At 44.8% G+C, this 21,722-nt stretch overlaps 1 protein-coding gene across 3 annotated transcripts in view; it reads left to right on the top strand.

Annotated features, from left to right (window-relative positions):
* The window catches only part of KHDRBS3 (KH RNA binding domain containing, signal transduction associated 3), a 120,315-nt gene that overhangs the window by 80,595 nt on the left and 17,998 nt on the right, over nt 1–21,722 (top strand). For 2 of the 3 annotated variants that reach the window (XR_014513759.1, XM_083450662.1), the window contains exons 6-7: nt 6,385–6,577; nt 9,824–9,906. Coding sequence is in view for 1 of the 3 variants with exons in the window: in XM_083450662.1 (XP_083306788.1) it covers nt 6,385–6,577; nt 9,824–9,906 (276 nt within the window). In the remaining 2 variants the exon portion in view is untranslated. Of the gene's footprint in view, nt 1–6,384; nt 6,835–7,119; nt 9,907–21,722 lie in introns of all 3 variants that reach the window. The other variant, XR_014513758.1, reaches the window with a different exon arrangement.

Below are 21,722 nucleotides of genomic sequence, written 5' to 3'. Positions count from 1 at the left end.
TGAACTCTCTACCTTTTCTTACCCCCACCCCAGCTTCCCAGCAAGAACCCAGAAACAGACTATAGCCTCACTGTTTATGCAGAGGTTTGCATGATGAAATAAAGTGGGAAGGGCTGCAATTGGGCATTTGAGATTAGAAGCGTTGTCAACACCTGTAGAGAATGCAGGGCTCTCTCTGCACTGTGTCTGATTATATCTACTCCTTGTCTCCAAGATACTTCTCTGCTAACTTGTTTAGAACTCTTGGCAGATGTAATGCTTCTCTCCTAATGATGGCTATGTAATTAGAAGCACCATGAAGCCTCTCCCCGCCCCCTTCTGTCCGTCTTTCAGTTTCACACTTATTGTTAATTAGCATTACATCACACAAGCAGTTTCTATCTATCTATATCTATATTAGTCTTTTTGACATATCATTTCCAACAGTCATACAACATAACTTATTATCTTATACAATATTTTGACTTCCGTCAACACCTCTGATGATTTTCCGTTCTTATCACTTGTTCTGCATTTCTTAAGTTCCCTGTTAATCTTAATTATCATTAACTAATAAATCTCATCATAGCATTTCTTGTAATATTTCAAATAGTCATCCTTACAAAACTTCTTGCAATCCTACTAGTGTAATCTGTTCATTACTATTACTTTTCAAATAGTTCATATATTTACTCCGGTTTTCTAAGAATCTCTGGTCCCGCAGGTTTCGAATCCTTCCTGTTAATTTATCTAATTCTGCATAGTCCATCAATTTCGTCCTCCATTCTTTGGTAGTTCTTCTTGCTTCCATGATCACACAAGCAGTTTCGCTAACCGTAGTCGGTGTCAAGTCGCGATTTGCAACCATATTCATAACCTTGTGCAGCAGCAACACACACATTAGCTGTCACTGTAAGAAGACAGGAACCGCTCTGCTGGGTTTGCTCAAATGCCCGTCTAGTCTAGCATCCTTGTCTGTCAGATGCCTATGAAAAAACCACGAGCAGCCCTCATTCAGTAGTAGAGCATGTGCTTTGCAAAAGGAAAGTCTCTGGTCCTATCTCCAGTTAGATAAGGTTGGGAATGTCTCGAGTGTGTTCCAGTCAGTGCAGACAGTACTGAGCCTCATGGACCAATGGTTTGACTCAATACATTCCTCTGAGCGCACTAGCACTTCCTTGCTTGTGATCCCTAGAAAATGGCAGTGAAAGGTATACTGAATCCCTGACAACATAAGTGTGTCCATTATGGCGCATGATTTTTGTTTGATTTTGTGGTGTGTGTGTGTACATTCATAGCATGCTCACCTTGAAAAGTGTATTGCCTGTTTGCAAAGGCTTAACAGCTGTTTAATGGGACGGGTGGCGCTGTGGGTTAAACCACAGAGCCTAGGACTTGCTGATCAGAAGGTCGGCGGTTTGAATCCCCGTGACGGGGTGAGCTCCCGTTGCTTGGTCCCTGCTCCTGCCAACCTAGCAGTTCGAAAGCACGTCAAAGTGCAAGTAGATAAATAGGTACCGCTCTGGCGGAAAGGTAAACGGCATTTCTGTGCGCTGCTCTGGTTAGTCAGAAGTGGCTTAGTTATGCTGGCCACATGACCTGGAAGCTGTATGCCGGCTTCCTCAGCCAATAAAGCGAGATGAGAGCCGCAACCCCAAAGTCGGTCACGACTGGACCTAATGGTCAGGGGCCAATTTACCTTTACCTTTATTCCCTTTCCAGAGCGACAGTTCCCAAAGTGGTTTAGCATCCAACCCCTCTTCCCAGGGAACTCTGGGAGTTGTAGTTTTGGGAAGCTACAGGGAACCGGCTTCCTCGGCCAATAAAGTGAGATGAGAGCCGCAACCCCAAAGTTGGTCATGACTGGACCTTATGGTCAGGGGTCCCTTTACCTTTAACAGCTGTTTACGAGGTGAGAGTTATAATGAGTGTTTTGCAGCACAATTAATACGGTTGCCAAAATGGTAGAGAAAACTACATTTTAGGGCCAGGAACAGTGCGAAGGGAGCAGGTATCTTCCATTTGTTAAATTTGAGGAAAACATGGACTTAAAACACAGCCATCAAAAGTGTTAGAACATACTTCCCTCCCCAACAACACACCTTCCCTTAGATAAAATAAATGTTCTCTTAATACTGCAGCTGCCTTTGCAACCTCGGGGGGTGGGGCGGTATGTGCGGAAACTTAATTATTTTTCTGGTGCTTTAACAAATTAGAATTTGTAAGATCTTTTAAATTTAGTGTGAGAAATGTGTGGCAGATAATCTCTCTTCACAAGTTTCCATTACTGGTTTAAATTGCTCTTCAACTTTTGGTACGTTTTGAAATTTGGGTTATATGTCCAGGCTTCATTGTTCATGGCTACATCTATATACGCTTTCCCAGATAGCGTTGTTATATTGAGGAGAGCTTTGCCGCATTTTAGCAGTGGGGATGTGAATGGTAAAAGGTAAAGGTAAAGGTACCCCTGCCCGTACGGGCAAGTCTTGACAGACTCTGGGGTTGTGCGCTCATCTCACTCTAGAGGCCGGGAGCCAGCGCTGTCCGCAGACACTTCCGGGTCACGTGGCCAGCGTGACATCGCTGCTCTGGCGATCCAGAGCCGCACACGGAAACGCCGTTTACCTTCCCGCTAGTAAGCGGTCCCTATTTATCTACTTGCACCCGGGAGTGCTTTCGAACTGCTAGGTTGGCAGGCGCTGGGACCGAGCAACGGGAGCGCACCCCGCTGCGGGGATTCGAACCGCCGACCATGCAATCGGCAAGTCCTAGGCGCTGAGGTTTAACCCACAGCGCCACCTGCATCCCTTCTGGATGTGAATGGAGGTGGACACAATTCTTTAATAGGTCTAAGTTTTATTAGCACAGGAGCTGCGTTGGGTGTGTGTGTGAGAAACACCATAGATTCCCAGAGGAGTATGTCATATTTGAAGAACCCTTGACCAACATCTTGGGTGATAGATCTAAAACGGGGATTTTTCCAGCACTTGCAAGTGTTTTGAGTTTGACAGAACCCTTCGTTGGGTATGATGAATAGATGTACTTGCTACTTGGACTTCCGTGAGGCAATGTGAGCTTCTCATTTTGGAACCATTCAAATATCCTCTGCTTTTATTATTCCCCACTAATGCCCTTAGGGCATAGTTTGAGGATTTGATTGATAGAGAGTGTGGTATTGGGCCACTTGACAGCTGCTTCATAAAATCACCATGCTCCCTTGCATTCTTATAAGGCAGCGGCCCACAAATCCTAGTCCCATCAATCCATTTTAGAGCTCCAGAAACCAGGAACCATCACAGAAAGGAACCTGGGCATTTATTTATTTTTAATCCCAATGCACATCACTTTATGCTTGCTTGCACTGAATCACGTTACTATTTCGTTCATGCAGTTTGGAGAGCCATTTTGGAGTTTCTTACAATCCCTTTTTATCCACACCAGCCTGAACAGCAGGCATATAGGAAGCTGCCTGAGGGTCAGTCCGTTCTTCCATCTAGTTCAATATTGTTTATAGTGACTGATAGCAGCTCTTGAATGTGAAGCAGATAGATTTGCATGTCTTCAGGGGTTCACAGACACCTTTGTTGTTGCTGCCGCTGCTCCTTCAGGCTCTGTGACCTCATCCTGTTGTTCAGCTTGGTTCTTGAAAACACAGTCTTCAGAACAAAGGACCGCCCTGAACAGATGGGGCACAGCTTGCCTGGCAACCCTGACAGCAAACTTGGACGCAGACAAAAGTTCCAAGAGCACCTAGGAAAAACATTGCAAGAGCCTTGGGGGACGTCAGATGAGTCACAAACTCAAGAGAGCGTCGAGATCTTTCTCATTGACCCAAGCCACTTCTGCAAGGTGCCAACATTCACTTAAAGTTTGTGGGGCCAGAAGCATCCTGCATGCGTAGTTGCAGTCTTTGCCAGCCTGGTGACTGCATTTATTTACAACCAAAAGCAAAAAGGGCAGATTTCCTTTCTGGTTAAAGGTTAAGGAGGGAGAAAATAGGAGGGGAATGAAAGAGGCATCAGCAATTGATCCAATCAGCTGAAGTGGTTGAAACAAATTGGATTGGTTCCCAAAGTTGTCTTCATCTATTAGAGTTAGAGCCATCTAAGAAGCTGAGCAAAGGAATAGAGTGTGCTATAGACCAGCAAACCAGGGCATTTTCACACACAAGGCTCAAATCCTCATGCATGCTATTTTTGGTTGCATGCTATATTTGTTGCCCATGGAGAAGCAGCCTTTGTGATACAGTAGTCTTCAGGGACGCGGGTGGCGCTGTGGGTAAAACCACAGAGCCTAGGACTTGCCGATCAGAAGGTCGGCGGTTCGAATCCCCGCGACGGGGTGAGCTCCCGTTGCTCGGTCCCTGCTCCTGCCAACCTAGCAGTTTGAAAGCATGTCAAAGTACAAGTAGATAAATGGGTACCGCTCCAGCGGGAAAGTAAACGGTGTTTCCGTGTGCTGCTCTGGTATGCCAGAAGCGGCTTAGTCATGCTGGCCACATGACCCGGAAGCTCCCTCGGCCAATAAAGCGAGATGAGCACCGCAACCCCAGAGTCAGCCACGACTGGACCTAATGGTCAGGGGTCCCTTTACCTTTTACTAAAGTAGTCCTCTGGCCAATGTCATTGTATAGATTGATGCAAGCATAGGGAACTGGATCTCCCTCAGCCCCTCCGTAGGCCAATCCATCTACCTGCAGTTCACCTGATGTCATAATGATGTTCAGGGGGTTTAAACCTGTCAAAGTTAAAAGAAGGTAACTGCAACTGCTGCTGATCAACTGTTCCAACATTCCCCTACAGAAACACCCTCGATAAGGTAGAAATGCTTAAATCTCAAACTAGAATTAAAATTAACTCTTGGTCATCTGTGCCATTGCGCTCAAGAGAGGGAACCATATGGTTGCAAGTGGCACACACATAAAACATTATTTGAAATCTGCGAAACATCTTGTATTCATATTGATGTACGTTGCATGCTTGAGGGCTGATGAAGCTGGAGGCTTTCAACTCCCCAAAAGGGTTTTGATGATGATTGCTTATTGAGATTAGGGGGACATTTCACGAGCCCATCACTAGCGTATTTGCATACTAATTCCAAGCAGCATCTCATTATAAAGTGGCCGATTTATCTGCTGGACACTTGTGTCTGTTTTACAAATGAGGTTAGCAGTCAAAACAGGAGAAATGGTCATACAGATGAGTACCTCTTGCTGACTTACATAATTGCTGTTGATTATTTATTAAATTTGTATACTGACCTTCATCTGAAGATTGCAGGGAGGTTCACAACATAAAAACACAAAATGCATCATTAAAAAAACCCCCAAACCCCAAAACACACTTAATATTATGCTGGTTTGAATTAGAACACATAACAGATATTTGGAAGTGATTGAATATACTCTGTAATGGGAGGAGGGAGAATAAGCACTCTGAAGACAAGGAAAGAACATGAAGGTTGGCTCGCTGCCATTAAATCTATCCGTGTCTTGCTTGTTGAGCAGTTGCACAGGTCACCGCTTGTGTGGCTTCCCTGTTGGAGGAATGTGTGTTTTGTATCTGAATATATGTACTACCCTTTGTTTGCATTTTGAATTCCTAAGTGGGAAGAACCTTGTGCAGAAAATAATACATAATTGCCTTGTGGGCATGCACATCACACCTAAGTTTGTATTTGTGGGTGGGTGTGCACATTGCAGAAACCGAAAACAATGACTTTGTGGCTTCTGTTCCATGCATGGCATGGAAAGGAGGAACTCTGCTGCTACAGTAAGCCCATGACTTACGTGCATTCAGCTGGTGTGCATTCAACTTGCATCCAGATTTGCGCACATGCCCAAAAATTAAAAAGGAGGCAGGGCTCTTGGGAAGATGACTTTGGCAGTCCCACCCGCCATTGAACCCAATGAGTCTTGACTACACGATTTTGGTTTTAGGCGCAGTCCCCGGATTGTAACCTCCATATAACTTGAGCGCTTACTTTACTTCATAACTGGCTAGTAGGATTTCACGGGGGGAGGAAGCTCCAGAATGTGCCCATCCCAGCTACAGGATGTACCCAAGTCTCTGAAAACAGCGTAAGAAGAACTTCATGATGATGAGCAATTCTCAAACAGAGGCATCGGTTACCTAAAAGCAGACCTACTTACCCTGGTGGCACCTTCACTTGGTTGCAACATGGGCACAAGCTTGCCCACTTAGCACCGTTCATTTACTTCTTTCAAATAAGTGTTGGATTTACTCGTTTCCTGCTTCAAATTTCATAGCCAGAAAAGCTCTTTAAGCTGGCTCCCAGTTTAGGGGGCTTTGTCTGGTTATTGATAGTCACATAATGTTTTTGTGTTTCATGATAGGGAAAAATTGGAACGTGCCATTTTAATATAAGTTACTCTCTTGTTCTTAGAACTCGCGGAGGTGTGCCACCCCCACCTGCAGGCATCCCAAGAGGGGCACCCGCACCCAGAGGAATACCCCCTGGTAGAGGTCCCATCACTCGTGGCCGGGGTCTTCTAACTCCCAGAGCAAGAGGGGTTCCACCATCTGCAGGCTACCGGCCCCTTCCTCCTCCTCCAGCACAAGATACCTATGGAGAATACGTAAGTAGAACCCACCTTAAACTGCAGGAAGCTGTCCTGTACTGAAACAGACCAATGGTCCATCTATCTGGTCTCCGGTTTGTTTCCTGGCCCAATTCAAGGTGCTCACATTGAGGTTTAAAGCCCTATATGGCTTGGGCCCCAAATATCCAAAAGACAACCTCTTTCCCTCCAGACCCCCTTGGATGTTACAGTCAGCAGAAGGGATCCTCTTAGTAGTTCCACTTCACATAGAGGAGGGAGAAAGGTTGTTTTCTGCTGCTCCAGAGAAGCGGACACAGAGCAATGGATCCAAACTACAAGAAAGAAGATTCCACCTAAACATTAGGAAGAACTTCCTGACAGTAAGAGCTGTTTGACAGTGGAATTTGCTGCCAAGGAGTGTGGTGGAGTCTCCTTCTTTGGAGGTCTTTAAGCAGAGGCTTGACAACCATATGTCAGGAGTGCTCTGATGGTGTTTCCTGCTTGGCAGGGGGTTGGACTCAATGGCCCTTGTGGTCTCTTCCAACTCTATGATTCTATGATTCTAAGACGTTTGTTAGCGTAGTGATTATATCGTACCTACTCTGCTAGAAGACTCCGGGGAAGCATGATGCTTCAGCAAAGCCCATGGCTATTCTCCCCAGGGAAGTGATTTTCAGGATATATCCCCATACCATAAATCTAACCTGCCTTAACATACTGTGTCGAGGTGATCGATGAATATATTTGGATGTTTATTAACGATGCTCAAACCAACTGTTTCTCATTAGATCCATTTTTTACAAAGTGCTCCCATGGCACACTCTGCCTCACTGTTAGCAACATCTGTTGGAAAACAAACCTGTTAGGACTGAACATTAAGACTGAGCATATACCTTACTGTGTTATTAGCCAAATTAAGACTTTCTTAGACGCATAAAGGAAATAACCTGACACAAGAGAGCCTTTGCAAAACAATGACACACACAGATCCTGTTACCACCCTCCTTGCCGGGCCCCAGCACAGCTGTTTATTATTATTATTATTTGGTTTTTGGTTTGGTTTGTCACCCCTCCCCCCCCAGTGTATGGCATCATTTTTGAATGGGAAACAAGCATAGGCATTGCATTTTGGGCAAATTAAAATGGTGGGCAATTCCAGGAATGGCTCCCCTTAGAAAATGGCACAGCCACCTGCAGTTTAGAGAAGTAAATTGACTCATAAGAGTGCATGATTAATTATTATAATAAACATGATTATTTTACAGCAGCTAATGAGGACCCAATGTAGCAAAGCTATATATATAAAAAGGACACAATAGAAAAAAAAATGCAGCAATGGTGTTCTGGTCCTCAGATAGATCTGCTCAGGCGAGTTCAGCTCTCCGGTAGTTGGTGGGAACCTGGTCAGGTGACTCATAGAAACCTGAGCATTTATGCAACAGGAACATGGGTCGTACTAGGTGTAGTTAATAAGAGAAAGGAGCCGACCACCTCATATTCTGATTGGAGGGCGGGTTTCTTCTGTTTATAGCTCTCCCATCAGCTGAGATGGTGGTTGCCATTTATATTTATCACATACAAAGTGGCGAGCATTTTTTGAGTGCTGCACAGAGGCCAAATGTACGCAGTCAAATAGACATGATGCCAAAGCAACAGGTTAAGGAAGTAGAAAGTAAGCATAGGAATAGTGTTCTTTCTAGCAGGGAAGAGGAAAGCCAGTTCCCTGCTCCTCTGACCAACAGATGGGATCACACCGGACTTCCTCTGGTCATGCTATTCTTCTTGCAACACTGGGGAAGTAGCCTTCAAGTGGCCTTAGGTCCCCTAGCCCAGTGGCAGAAGCCCAAGTATGCTTCCCTTCACTTCTGCAAGCCCAGGCAGTCATTAGGGGTTGCTAATGTGCAATTTCCAGGGCTCTTGTCACACATCGTGCAGCATTAAACCTGGGTTTCCTGTATACAGTGGCGTAATGCATTTCTGAGCACCTGCTTATCACCATCACACTTTACATTAAGTGTATGTTTAAAAATGGAATGTGTGAAGTGGCTGTCCCACAGGAGGCTTTCTAAGGAACCTGAAAACCTGTTTTCCACTAACTCAGCTAAAAACAGAAAGAGATTTCCTATTGAGAGCAGCAGCAGGATAGGAGGAAACCAGTGTGGCACTCCATAAACACAGAATTCCAGCTTCATTGCTATTAGGTGACCTTTCATAACATAGCCAAACATTTTCACTTCAATTTTTATAAGGCATCACAGCAACAGAATTATACAACTCTCCCTTCTTCCAACACACACACCTAACCAGACATAATTCTCTAGGACTGCAGGTTGTTTTGCATTTCAGAAACCCAATGGCGGGTCTAATTTCTCCTCAGATTCATATCTCTGGGATACATTTTTTTTTAAAAAAAAAGAAATCAAAGTATATCAATTTATATGCAGAACTGGCCAAATAGGAATAAACGTGCTGCAATTGAAACCTCAAACACAGAAAACATTAACAGGAAGATGTCAAATCTAATTAAGGGCAAACTTTAAAGCATCCTTGAGCTCTACTTGATTGCTATTTAAAGGGAGTCTGTGAGTTGCAAGATAACGTGAGAGATCAGTTTCTTACATTCTGTTTTGGTGCTGGGTTCAAGAATACCATTAAGTTAAATCACCCTCTTATAGAGACGGTTACTTACTGTTCTTTCAGTAAATCCTCTGATAATCCCCAACCCCAAAGTTTAGTGTAACCACCTCATTTTGGCCCTTTCCTCTAAAGGATTAAGCAGAACACTTCACTACTCTTGACTGAGATCAGCTACAGTGACTTCAATGTCTCCATTAAAAGGTGTTTTCAGGGAGAGCAGTAAGTACGTGTCTTCAGATTACTCACCAGATTAAACAGGACGGTTGCCCATGGTGAGAAAGTTTATGGTCCACTATCTGTTCAAGAGCCTTCCATTGTTGAGCCAAAGAACGATTTGGCTTGCCCAGACAAGTTCATGTTGTCTTTTTCTTGGAATGGAAATTCATGTCACCAACTTATCTGTTTACCATGTTGCATGAGGGGATTGCTGTTGAAGAAACAGAAGCCCAGAGACTCCTTTGGTACACAGAACCAGTTGTGGACCTACTTGTGCTCAGGGCCTGTTTAACCAAGGTCCAGAACACCTTCAGTAAATTTATATTCCTGGAGATGTCATTTTGACTGGGAAAAAATAGGTGGTGTTTTGAGTTCTGTAGTAGTTCCTTGAATTGTAATGCCGCCTTTGTATTGAAATTGTTTCCCCAGGACTATGACGATGGATATGGCACTTCATACGATGAACAGAGCTACGATTCCTATGATAACAGCTATAGTACTTCAGCACAAAGGTAAGGAAGATGGCTTAATTCATTTAGAATGGTTGCATGAGTCACCGTATATTACTGGGGTAAGTGGTTGTGATTTGTGATCAGTCTTGAAATACCCATCTTTAATAACAGGCAGAAGATTCATCCCTGCTGTAGGAGTGGAGCAGCTGTTTAAGCCACTCAAGACTGTCCATTCAGTACTATATCACAGCCTAATATTGTCTGCTGCCACTGGCAGTGGCTGTTCAGGGTATCAGGTCTTCCCCTTCGCCAGCTACGGATGGAGGAGGATTTTATTCGGTCCACATTTTAAAGCAAACAGATCCAATTTGCAGTCCCCACACTTAAACACTGATTGGAATGCAGTTGTTAGCTGGACTACACAGTTCTCATAATTTTATGGTGCAGTTCAAGACCAAAAAAATGTTTACATTTTAATTGGGGGGGATGCATATGAAAGCATTGAAAAAACCTTTTTTTTTTTTTTGAAAGATGCACACAATGTGAATATTTGTGGGTTCCCTCGTTCCATGCCAACACATGCAAAACTGAAATGAAGTGGAAATCAGCTGATCTGTCCATCCCTGTCACCTGCTACCTGGCTCTATCAGCAGGAGATGTGAAGAACTGAATCTAGGTCCTTTTCCACACAAGAGATGCGATGAAGTGCTTCCTCTCTAGGTCACATCCTGCCCACCTCTGCATGGTCTTGGTTGCCATTTGTTTTTGACAGGGTTAGGTGTAACATTCAACAGCAGCAAATATTCCACTTCCAACATACCTCTCCCACTGGCTGATATGAGCAGACCATATTGAGGAGCAGATGGCCTCGCGGGGGCTGTGGGTGCGTGGCACTCACTTGACCTCTTTTCGCCCACAGCACTGATGCACACAAGAGGGGCAAGGCAGCAGGGAAGTCAGCAAGATGAAAATGCACCATTTGAGCCAATTCAGAGCTCTCACAAGTGCATTTGCCCCATGTCAGGCTTGCCCCTGCCTCACCCCTCTCTCTCTGTTGCGGCATGCCAATGTGGTGCAGGTGACTGGATGTCAGATGGGAGCCCCCACCCCCGCAACCACTAGTGACCACACCTTTGGACAGGAGTGTGATAGTAGACATCCTATTACTTAACTAAACTAGCCCGCATGCAGTTTATTTTCAGCAAAAGCGAAAGTTTTATACTATTTTAAAGTGAACTAAATAAATAGATGTGATACCTTATTATACGCAAATGTTCAACCTTGCATGGCTTTTGTGCTAGCGGATAGCTGTTAAATTTGGGGTAGTCTCTGGATTTTCAGGGATGCGGGTGGCGCTGTAGGTAAAAGCATCAGCGCCTAGGGCTTGCCAATCGAAAGGTTGGCGGTTCAAATCCCCGCACTGGGGTGCGCTCCCGTTGCTCGGTCCCAGCACCTGCCAACCTAGCAGTTCGAAAGCACCCTCGGGTGCAAGTAGATAAATAGGGACCGCTTACTGGCGGGAAGGTAAACGGCGTTTCCGTGTGCTGCGCTGGCTCGCCAGATGCAGCTTGTCACGCTGGCCACGTGACCCGGAAGTGTCTGCGGACAGCGCTGGCCCTCGGCCTCTTAAGTGAGATGGGCGCACAACCCTAGAGTCTGTCAAGACTGGCCCATATGGGCAGGGGTACCTTTACTGGATTTTCAAGTTAATCGCAAGCTTCCTTGTACAACTCAGCTGAAAGACTCTTTTGTTAAAAATCCATTCATGTATTTTTAGCTATGGAGATCCCACATTGGTTGGATTGGGATGGCTTGCAAAGTAAGCATCATTTTGGGTTTCTGCAGTCTAGCTATCAGTATGCCTTTTCACTGGCCCTAAGGAAGTAGATTCCCAGCAACATAACTCATGGCAATGTAGTGGACTTCTAAAGGAATTACTTTTGGCAGCTGATTAGAATGCAAATTGGGCCTGCTGTGATTTGTGCTGGCTGTAGTCACTCAGCTTCATTGACTAAAGTGAGAAAGATGACGTAACTCTTTAATGTTGAGGGATAACGTTCAGTGGAAATTAGCCGCAACAATTTACACATGTTTAATGAGACAAGCCGGTGCTAAGCCAGTCCAGTGTGCCACAATGAAAGAGGAGAGAACAACAATATTGGTGTAGATTTCGAAGGCTGTACACTACCAGGCACTTGTTTACATTGCTCTCTGGTGATTTGGGACAAGCTGTTTGATTTCCAGACTGTCGAAAGCTATGTTTTCAATACCAGGTTAAGAAAAGCAAAACAGCCAGATGGCTATATGAGAGATTGGCAGTTACGTTTTGTGTGATGGGTTGAGCAAGTCTCAGCTTAAACTGTTGTATATAGATGGGTGACTTGGTTTTCTGCAAAATTTAGCTGGCCATTGAACTGAAGAAGTTTAAGTGCTCTGTAAACCCTAGCTTCCTCCGCGTGTTGATGCACACATCCCGAATGCCTTTACACTGGCTTTGATCACTTCCCTGTGCTCAATATATTTATTGGGACACTGTAATACTCCTTGATCCCAGTAATGTTACTCGGATTTAGAGTCACAAGAATTCTGTTCTTCAATTGGTCTAATAACCATACTAGAGCAATTTAATCACCAAATCCCTCCTAGAACCAAATGGAAAGTCTGGGTCTCTTTGGTTTGTTATATCTATATCTATATACAGTGGTGCCTCACAAGACGAAAAGAATCCGTTCCGTGAGTCTCTTCGTCTAGCGGTTTTTTCGTCTTGCGAAGCAATCCTATTAGCGGATTAGCGCTATTAGCGGTTTAGCGGCTATTAGCAGCTATTAAAGGCTTAAGGGATTAGCGGATTAGCTGCTAAAAGGCTATTAGCAGCTTAGTGCCTTAGAAAAAGGGGGTGGGGAGCGAAAAAAAATCGCAAGAATCGCAAGACATTTTCGTCTTGCAAAGCAAGCCCATAGAGAAATTCGTCCTGCGAAGCGCATTGAAAAACGGAAAACCCTTTCGTCTAGCGGGTTTTCCGTCTTGCGAGGCATTCGTCTTGCGGGGCACCACTGTATCTATATATCTACATCTACATCTACATCTATATATATCCCCAGCAAACTGCAATTTAGCACTTTGCAAAGACAAATTGTGCTGAAACGTGGAATCTGTTTAGAAACATTGCATTACCCAAAATGAGGCCAGCAGTCTATGCGCCTTGAGGGCTTCCCATGTTTTCCACACAAGTGTTTCCAAAGACTGGTAACGGGGCAAATGCAGACTGCTGCTAATAAATCAATTGCCTATGTCTGCTCACTATTTAATGTTCTCCAGAATACATAAGATTTATCACAGAGGAATTGTGGAATAATGGTAGAGTATGGAAACAAAGTCCACCGGGGAGATGTACTACATCATTTGGATTTAGCACTGCCATCTGCTTAATAGCACTGAGATGACTACCGAGGTACTTATGATCAACCATTCATAGCAGTGACAGATGCTGCAGAGAGTTAACATGGCAGAGAATGAGCTTTGTTACTAAAATTTGGATTATGTGACAAGGTTACAGAAAAAGGGAGGGGAAGGAGTGGCTACGTACCTGCCCATTGCCCCTGAAATGCTTCCTTTTCACTGCATTATCACCTGACTGTTGGCTGCCCTCCAGGTTCTCAATCTGATCCGATATGAGAAAAGGCTTAACAGATTTTACAAAACTGATTGATATTGAGTTAGTCATTTTGCACAAATGCTTACCGATCTAAAGGAATGTACAGACATGTTGACTTTGAGGTTGATTTGTATTCACACTAGCTGCCTGGGTAAACTCAACATGGTAAGATTGTGCTAACACTGTTGCTTCAGGCCAGGTCAGTTACTGATGGAGCAACAGCGAAGCTGGCTTTGTAGAGTCTGGGATCTCAGCTCATGATGGCTGCAGGATACTAAGGCAGTTTTGGAACCATTTTAAGGTCTGGTCCAAATGACTAAGTGGCGCTGTCTCCAAAGAACAATTTTGGTCCTCATGGTATTGCTAGAATTAATATTTGTGTGTGATTAGTGTAGCTTTAGGGATGGTTGCTGTTCCTTAACTGTAAATGGAAACCTGGCATTTGGCTAGAATGCATATCACCCAAGTGGTGAAAGGGTGCCTACACTGTTTTCTCCAGCACACTCTCCCAAGCCAATTTGGCCACACTCCCAGCCAGGGCACAAAATGTTCCCCTTCTCCTTTCCTCTCTCTGCGGTCCAGAGTTTGTCCTGCTCTGGAGTTCAGACGGGCGTTGAGGATTCCTTCAAGGGCATCCAGGTGACTATGATGCAGAGACAAGGTTGAGCCAGGAGAAAGAGAGAGATGGGGGCAAACTCACAGCATGGAGCTGAGCATCACAAGGCTTCTGCACCTTCCTGTTGTGTGGGAAGGGAACTTCCAGCAAGAGACATATTTACAGTAGGGAAAATTGGGGCCTCGTCACCGCCTCCTCAGATTTGCTGCCCTGAGCAAGTGCCCCATTTGCCCTCCTGTAAATTTGCCTGTAGATGTACCTCTTACAGACACACACATCTATCACAAAATTTGGTCTCAACAGCTTGCTTGGTGCCATATGACCAATGCTCTGGGGATAAAGCCCTTCTCTTAATTATCACACACTCTTTGCAAATGGCGAGTAGGGCTGTGGGTTTTATTCGTTTGTTTCTGGTAGGAGGAATGTGTACAGAATCGCCTTTTTCTGCAAATGCACCTATAAGCAAATGATGTGATTCTGGAGAAGTTTCGAAGCCACGGTGGCTCATACAGTTGAAGGCTAAATTAAGCACCTGAGACCAATAAAGAATGACGGTAGTCTAAAGCAAAACAAGTGTGTTGCAGAGAAATGATTTCACACATGAAAGCCGTAGTACCTTTCTGAGCGGCTGAGAGCACCAAAGCTGTGGTGTTCCACCCTGCAGTTATCAATCACAGTCTGAATGGCCTCGTGCTGCTGCAGAGGCAACCTGCAACATTATTCTTGTTTTTGTTCTGCTCTGTGTTTAATTAGAAAATTCAAGTTTGGAGATCCTCATTGGAGGCAGATGTTTAGAAGTGGTAGTGTTGAGATTTAAAAGTTGTACTAAAATTTAATTGCTTGCATTGTGCTTCCAGTGCGCTGAATTATATTTAAGTCGACTGTGCACCTTCAGGGCATACCCAAATACTTACTGCACTAAAGCTGCAGTCTTGCATGCGGTTACAAGTCCCAGAGCCTTGGTTGCCTAAGAAGAGAGATGTTGAGGCTCAATCCTATCAGAAGAAACTTAAGTTCTCTGACCCAAAGGATCTAATCTCCTTTCCCAGATCTGTGTGATGATGGAAGGGCCTACTGGACATGCCTAAGATATATTGCTTTCATTTTCGGGCTGAATCCTAGTTCTAACTTCAAAGACTCAGGCACATCTTAACTGTGCATAGAATTCTAGCCTTACATGACCCAGTTGTGGTGCTGAACTGAGAAAGAAGGCATGCCATTATACCATGATCTGTGAAATAGCACTGATGAAGTGCACTGGCTGATTTGCACCATGCAGATAAGCAGGGGCAATAATGTCGTGCAATAATGGGCAATAATGTCATGCAAGCAACAACATCCCACACCAATTCCTTACGCCATTAGCCATTTCAGCAGTGACTTTCGAGGGTGTAGGGGGGCAATGCAACTGACCCTTCTCTTTTCTGTGCCTTGCCATTAATGTGCAAGATAGGTTTGGGACAAAATAGAGTACAGCAAGGAATAGGACTCTTAAGCCGATTGCAATTCCTGCTCCTCTTGCTTGCTATCACATCCAAAATTATAGTTGATGGCCTCCAACTGAGCAGAATGTACTGTAGAATTGGTTGTAGAGCAAAAAGTAACGGGACTGAAACTTGACACAACACACAGGCATTTTGTAGGCATTCTGGTCATCACAAATCTGTACGCATCACTCCTGATACGCCTGGTACTTGGAAATAATAACCTTCTAAGATTGTTCCTGAGAGACAATATAAATGATGTGATGACCAAGCACCTGATTCAGTATACGCCTGTATGAATTGAGAGCGCTTTCTGGATGTAGGTATTTGATTTGGATGTTGCCAGCCAGACGAGTTTGCTGGTGAAAGAGCCATTTCCCTGTTGGGCAGTCAGCATAGCAAACAGTTAAGACCACCAAGGCCTGCCATAGTTGGGGTAGCTGTTGGCATATATAGAAGACTAGGGAATTGATGGTGTTTCTTCTCTGGCTTCGTACTGAGTTTTGGAGCAGGAAACGGCAAAAAGTTTGGTCGCTCCAAGTACCCCCTGAAACCAGTATGAGACCTCCAGCCTATTCCACACACTCCTTTCTCACCCACTCAGCATGAAATGGAAGACTCTTTCCTACCTCCTCTGATTTCCCTGTCAGGAATAGCTGATGGCTTAGGTCCTAGCTGTCTGTTCAATAAATCATGACACAGTGTCATATGTCATGCGTTGCTCACCCAAGGTTGCATTTTCCTAATTTTGAGACCTGCTAAGGAACAGATTATTGTTATTTTGTCCTGGTAATGTAAAACCACAACATTCAAAGAGGATGTACTTTCTTTTTCCCTTGTATGAATTTAGGTGTTTGCGAGATGGGGCCGTAAAAATTTAGTTGACATGCGTATGCAAACAGGTGTAGATGTGCCTTTAAAAATCTAGTTCTTGGGCCTAGGTTATTGGTTGCCTTTTTCTTTTTACCAGAAAAGTAAGTAATGGAGGTATGAGCTGGCCTCATTGAGCCATCTGCCTTCTCTATCCTTTGAAAATGTTCTGTTCCCAATAAAGCAGTTCTATATTAAAACCAAAATATGCATTTTGACTTCCTCAGCTCCACACGGCAGATGCTGTCCTGTGGATATAAGCTGAATCCGGAAGGCTTGAGTCACAAGAAGTACGCTTGGGCTTCTTCTTTCATGATCACAGGAGGCTCAGGGGAGCAATGCAGGTCTTCACATGTCCTTCCTGGCTAGGCATGCGAGGAAGAAAGACTTGAGATCTAATCTCCTTCCGACACCCGAAAGGCTGATGCTTACAAGACTTACTTTCCTAGAAACATTGTGCATAAGATGCAACAACATTCACACAAAACGGAAGCTTTCCTTTCAATGGTCAAATAAGATTCCAGCCTCTGTGGTAGTGAGGGAGAAGTTTGGGAATTGCAGACTCACTTTCTCTCACCAGAAACTTAGTTTGATGTAGTGGTCTAAATAAGAGCATCTCCTCTGCTGCCGTATCAATAGGTGTCTCTTAGCAAGCCACTGTCCACTCTCTTAGCCTTATTCCCTCTCTCCCTCAATGCAATACAGTGGTGCCTCGCAAGACGAAAAGAATCCGTTCCGTGAGTCTCTTTGTCTAGCGGTTTTTTCGTCTTGCGAAGCAAGCCCATTAGCGGATTAGCGCTATTAGCGGTTTAGCGGCTATTAGCGGCTATTAAAGGCTTAAGGGATTAGCGGATTAGCTGCTAAAAGGCTATTAGCATCTTAGTGCCTTAGAAAAAGGGGGTGGGGAGCGGAAAAAAAACCCCAGGAATCACAAGACATTTTCGTCTTGCGAAGCAAGCCCATAGAGAAATTCGTCCTGCGAAGCACCTCCAAAACGGAAAACCCTTTCGTCTAGTGGGTTTTCCGTCTTGCGAGGCATTCGTCTTGCGGGGCACCACTGTATACTGTAGGGATAACAGAACTAATACAACATCACACAGTCTTTGTAGAGACCATTGCGGCAATGTTTGTGAAGCATTTTGATCATTTAAAAAGCAATACGTAAATACTGTTCCATGTCATATAAGGAAGTATTTCATTAGTAGAATTGTAGAGTTGAAATCCGTATAGTTAAAGCCATGGTTTTCCCGGTAGTGATGTATGGAATTGAGAGCTGGACCATAAAGAAGGCTGATCGCCGAAGAATTGATGCTTTTGAATTCTGGTGCTGGAGGAGACTCTTGAGAGTCCCATGGACTGCAAGAAGATCAAACCTATCCATTCTTAAGGAAATCAGCCCTGAGTGCTCACTGGAAGGACAAATCCTGAAGCTGAGGCTCCAGTACTTTGGCCACCTCATGAGAAGAGAAGACTCCCTGGAAAAGACCCTGATGCTGGGAAAGATTGAGGGCACAAGGAGAAGGGGACGGCAGAGGACGAGATGGTTGGACAGTGTTCTCGAAGCTACAAACATGAGTCTGACCAAACTACGGGAGGCAGTGGAAGACAGGAGTGCCTGGCGTTCTCTGGTCCATGGGGTCACGAATAGTCGGACACGACTAAACAACAACAGAGTTGAAGGGGACTATGAGGGTCATCTAGTCCAACCGCCTGTAATGCAGGAATCTTTTTGTCTGACATGGTTCTTGAATCCACAACGCTGAAGAGTCTTGTGCTCTACTGACTGAGGCTGGGAAGCCTGTGGCCCCTCCCATACAGCAGAGATTGGTATATTAGGGCAACTGAGGAACTGCCCTACCATTTTCAGGCAGACCTCACCTTCCCCTTGTAAAATTCAGCAGGGAAGAGGACAAGTGTCATAACTAGAATAAGGTGCCACTGACTCCATCTGCTGTTGTCCTCTTTGCCTTCCACCCTACCAGTCCCAATGAGTACCACCACCCACCACCACCTCTAGGTTTTACTGGTCTCCAACTCCCATCAAACAAAGTTAGCATGGCCACTTGTTGGGGATGATGGGAGATGGGAGTCTGACAACATCTCCAGGACCGCAAGTTCCCCGCCACTGCAATAGAGAAACCAGCCCTTCTCTGGACAGTAGAACTCGAGGCAATGGTGTCAAGTTACAAGGAATGAGATTCCCACTGAACATCAGGAAGAACTTTCTCACAGTAAGAGCCGTTCAATAGTGGAATGGACTCCCTCTGGAAGGGATGGACTCTTCTTCCTTGGGGATTTATAAGCAGAGGTTGGACCTGCCACGGATGCTTCAGTTGAGATTCCTGCATTGCAAGGGGTTGGACTGGATGACCCTTGGAGCCCCTTCCAACTCAACGATTCTATGATTCTCGCACATTCTGGATTGAAGAAGTGTGAGAGATTCTGCTTTTCAGGAGAGAAGAACTTTTCAGTGGCCAGTGTGGTATAGCGGTTGAAGTGTCTGATTAAGACATGGGAGACTCAGCCATGAGGCTCATTGGTTGATCTAGGGCTGTCACTGTCTATCAGCCTAACCTACCTCCCAGGGTCATTGTGGGGATAAAATGGGGAGAGGAAAGAATCATGTACACTGCCTTTAGTTCCTTGGAGGAAAGGTGGAATAGAAACATAATAGAAATAAGCAAAAATCCACTGCCCATCAAGACCTACAGCCTCCCACTCTTCCTGTACCTTGGCACCAATCCGCAGTAATTAATTCAGAATAAAGCAGGCAACTGGCGCAGAATTTTCTCATTTCATTGTGCCGTATTCAAGCCTGACAGGTGGACTAGACAGTGTATTCAAGCCCCCTTCCTCACACTTGATATAGATAGAGAACTTTGGGTGTTTAGCTAAAATAAGATTTAGAACGAACAATCCAAAGAATTATCCACGTTGATGAAGCCGTATCGCGGAGGGGGCTGAGGCTTGCAGTTCTCAAGAGGAAAAGGGGGGGGGGGAGAGTGTAGAATACTCAGTTGGCGGCTGTCCTAATCGCATTCATGTTCATAGCTTGTGGAAGAACCATGGGGAATTGGGGTTTGGTAGAACTGCCAACACAGAGAAGAATCGAAGATCAAGGTTGATGTTATCTCTGGTGCCAGACAAGAGCATCATTAATACTACACAAGCATAAAAGGCAGCAAGCTGAATTAATGGGAAGATCTCTGTGACTGTTAGGTGGAAGTTGCCATGTTTAAGGGCAGGGGAGACTGAAATATCTCTTCGTTTGAACAACTTAGGCTGCCTCGTGCATCACTTTTATTTAGGTGTATACCTAAAATATTATAAGTGTGTATTTGAAAAAAATGCAGAGTTCTAGTGAAGACAGACTTGTCTCTGCAGAAGTGCAGTGGGTTGTTGAATATTACTTTATCTGATATAAAGTTGCTTCTTTAAAAGTCATATTTTTATTATGACTTAAATTGTACTGGATCGGATTGTTACAAGAACTTGGCTGCATATTTTTGTTGGTTCTTCAGCTTGTTGTAGACCGCCTTGTGTATAGAAAGGCGGTACACAGATTAAACGTAGAGTGAGATCAAACGAAAAAGCCCTTGGGTTGTGTTAGAAAAATGTGTGTTTTCAAGTTTAGCAGAATTCCATTGGGCAGCCAGTACTTTTCCTGGTTTACATCTCAGTGGCTCTTGATGTAACATGAATAGATAGTTCTCTTTCTATGTGACTGGATGCTTTGGACTTGAGGCTCTATTCAGCCAGAACTCTGAATATTTTTACCTTGAGCTTCCCAGTAGTACCACACAAGCTCTCATGTTAAGCACTGCACAGAGGCCTTTGCAAAGGTCAAGCAGATCCACAGTAGCTAAACAGCTAGAGCAGTTGACCCAAGGAGCTGAACCTGGTATAATAGCAAGACGGTGCTGGGCACTCTTACCAACAGCTGGATTAGCAGCTGTACAGAAGATGCAGGCCGTTTCTGTTAATACGTAAGCAGTGTTGCATTGCCCTCACTTAGCATATTCTAAAATCACTGCAGCACAGCTTGATTCCCACCCACCCCAGGAAAATGGTTTTCGTTCCTCTTCAGAGGAAGAGTGCTTTAAGTATTGAACTGCAACTCCCGTGCCCCCCAGCTGGCACAACCAGTTGTCAGGGATAAGAATTAGAATTTTATTATTTATACCCTGCCATCTGTGTGGGTTGTCCTAGCCACTCTTTGTGGCTTCCGACATATACAAAAACATTACACATTTAAAAAAGGGCTGCTTTCAGATGTCTTCTAAAGGTTAAGAAGTTACTTGTCTTCTTGATACCTGATGTGAGGGCGTTCCATAGGGAGGGCACTACTACTGAGAAGGTGCTCTGCCTGGTTCCCTGTAGCTTCACTTCTCACAGTGAAAGAACCACCAGAAGGCCCTCGGAGCTGGACCTCAGTGTCCGGGCTGAACGATGAGGGTGGAGACGCTCCTTCAGGTATACAGGGCCAAGACCCTTTAGGGCCTTAAAGGTCAGCACCAACACTTTGAATTGTGCTCAGAAAAGTACTGGGAGCCAATGTAGATCCTTTAGAATCAGTGTTAATATGGTCCTGGCGGCCGCTCCCAGTCACCAGTGTAGCTGCTGCATTCTGGATTAGCTATCGTTTCTGGGTCACCTTCAAAGGTAGCCCCACGTAGAGCGCATTGCAGTAGTCCAAGTGTGGGAGATAACCACTCTGGCAAGACAGTGTGCAATCAGGTAGGGTCTCAGTCGGCATACCAGATGGAGGTGGTAGACAGCCACCATGGACACAGAATTGACCTGTGTCTCCATGGACAGTTGTGAGTCCAAAATAACTCCCAGGTTGTGCACCTTGTCCTGGACATTGTGGGATGATGGACGTTGTAGTCTGAAACATCAGGGGAGTGCCACACTGGGACAGGTGCCCCTCTTGATGAGTGTAATCTCTAGTTGGAATGTATTTGCCTAATATTGGGTTGGATAGCCATCACAGCCCTTCCATAGTTAAGGCAACCAATCTGTGCTTCCAGCGCTCATCTTCTCTTAAGTATTGGTCATTCAACTGTTCCTGTGGATTGATTGAGGGGAGAACGTTGACTGATCCATGGAGAAAACCGGCCCATTTCAGCCCTGTAGCACTGCACTCTCCTCTAAAGCTTGCCTTCTCCTCCGAGGTGGCTTTGCTTTTTGCGGCAGTGTTTTTATTTTGATTTGTCTGCCACCCTGGGCGATGTGTTGGAAAGGCAGAACG

This window comes from Podarcis tiliguerta, assembly GCF_965153285.1.
Source record: "Podarcis tiliguerta genome assembly, chromosome: 7".
NCBI classification, from domain to species: domain Eukaryota; kingdom Metazoa; phylum Chordata; class Lepidosauria; order Squamata; family Lacertidae; genus Podarcis; species Podarcis tiliguerta.
The sequence above is the reverse complement of the archived record's forward strand: the minus strand, read 5'-3'. Positions and strand labels throughout refer to the sequence as shown.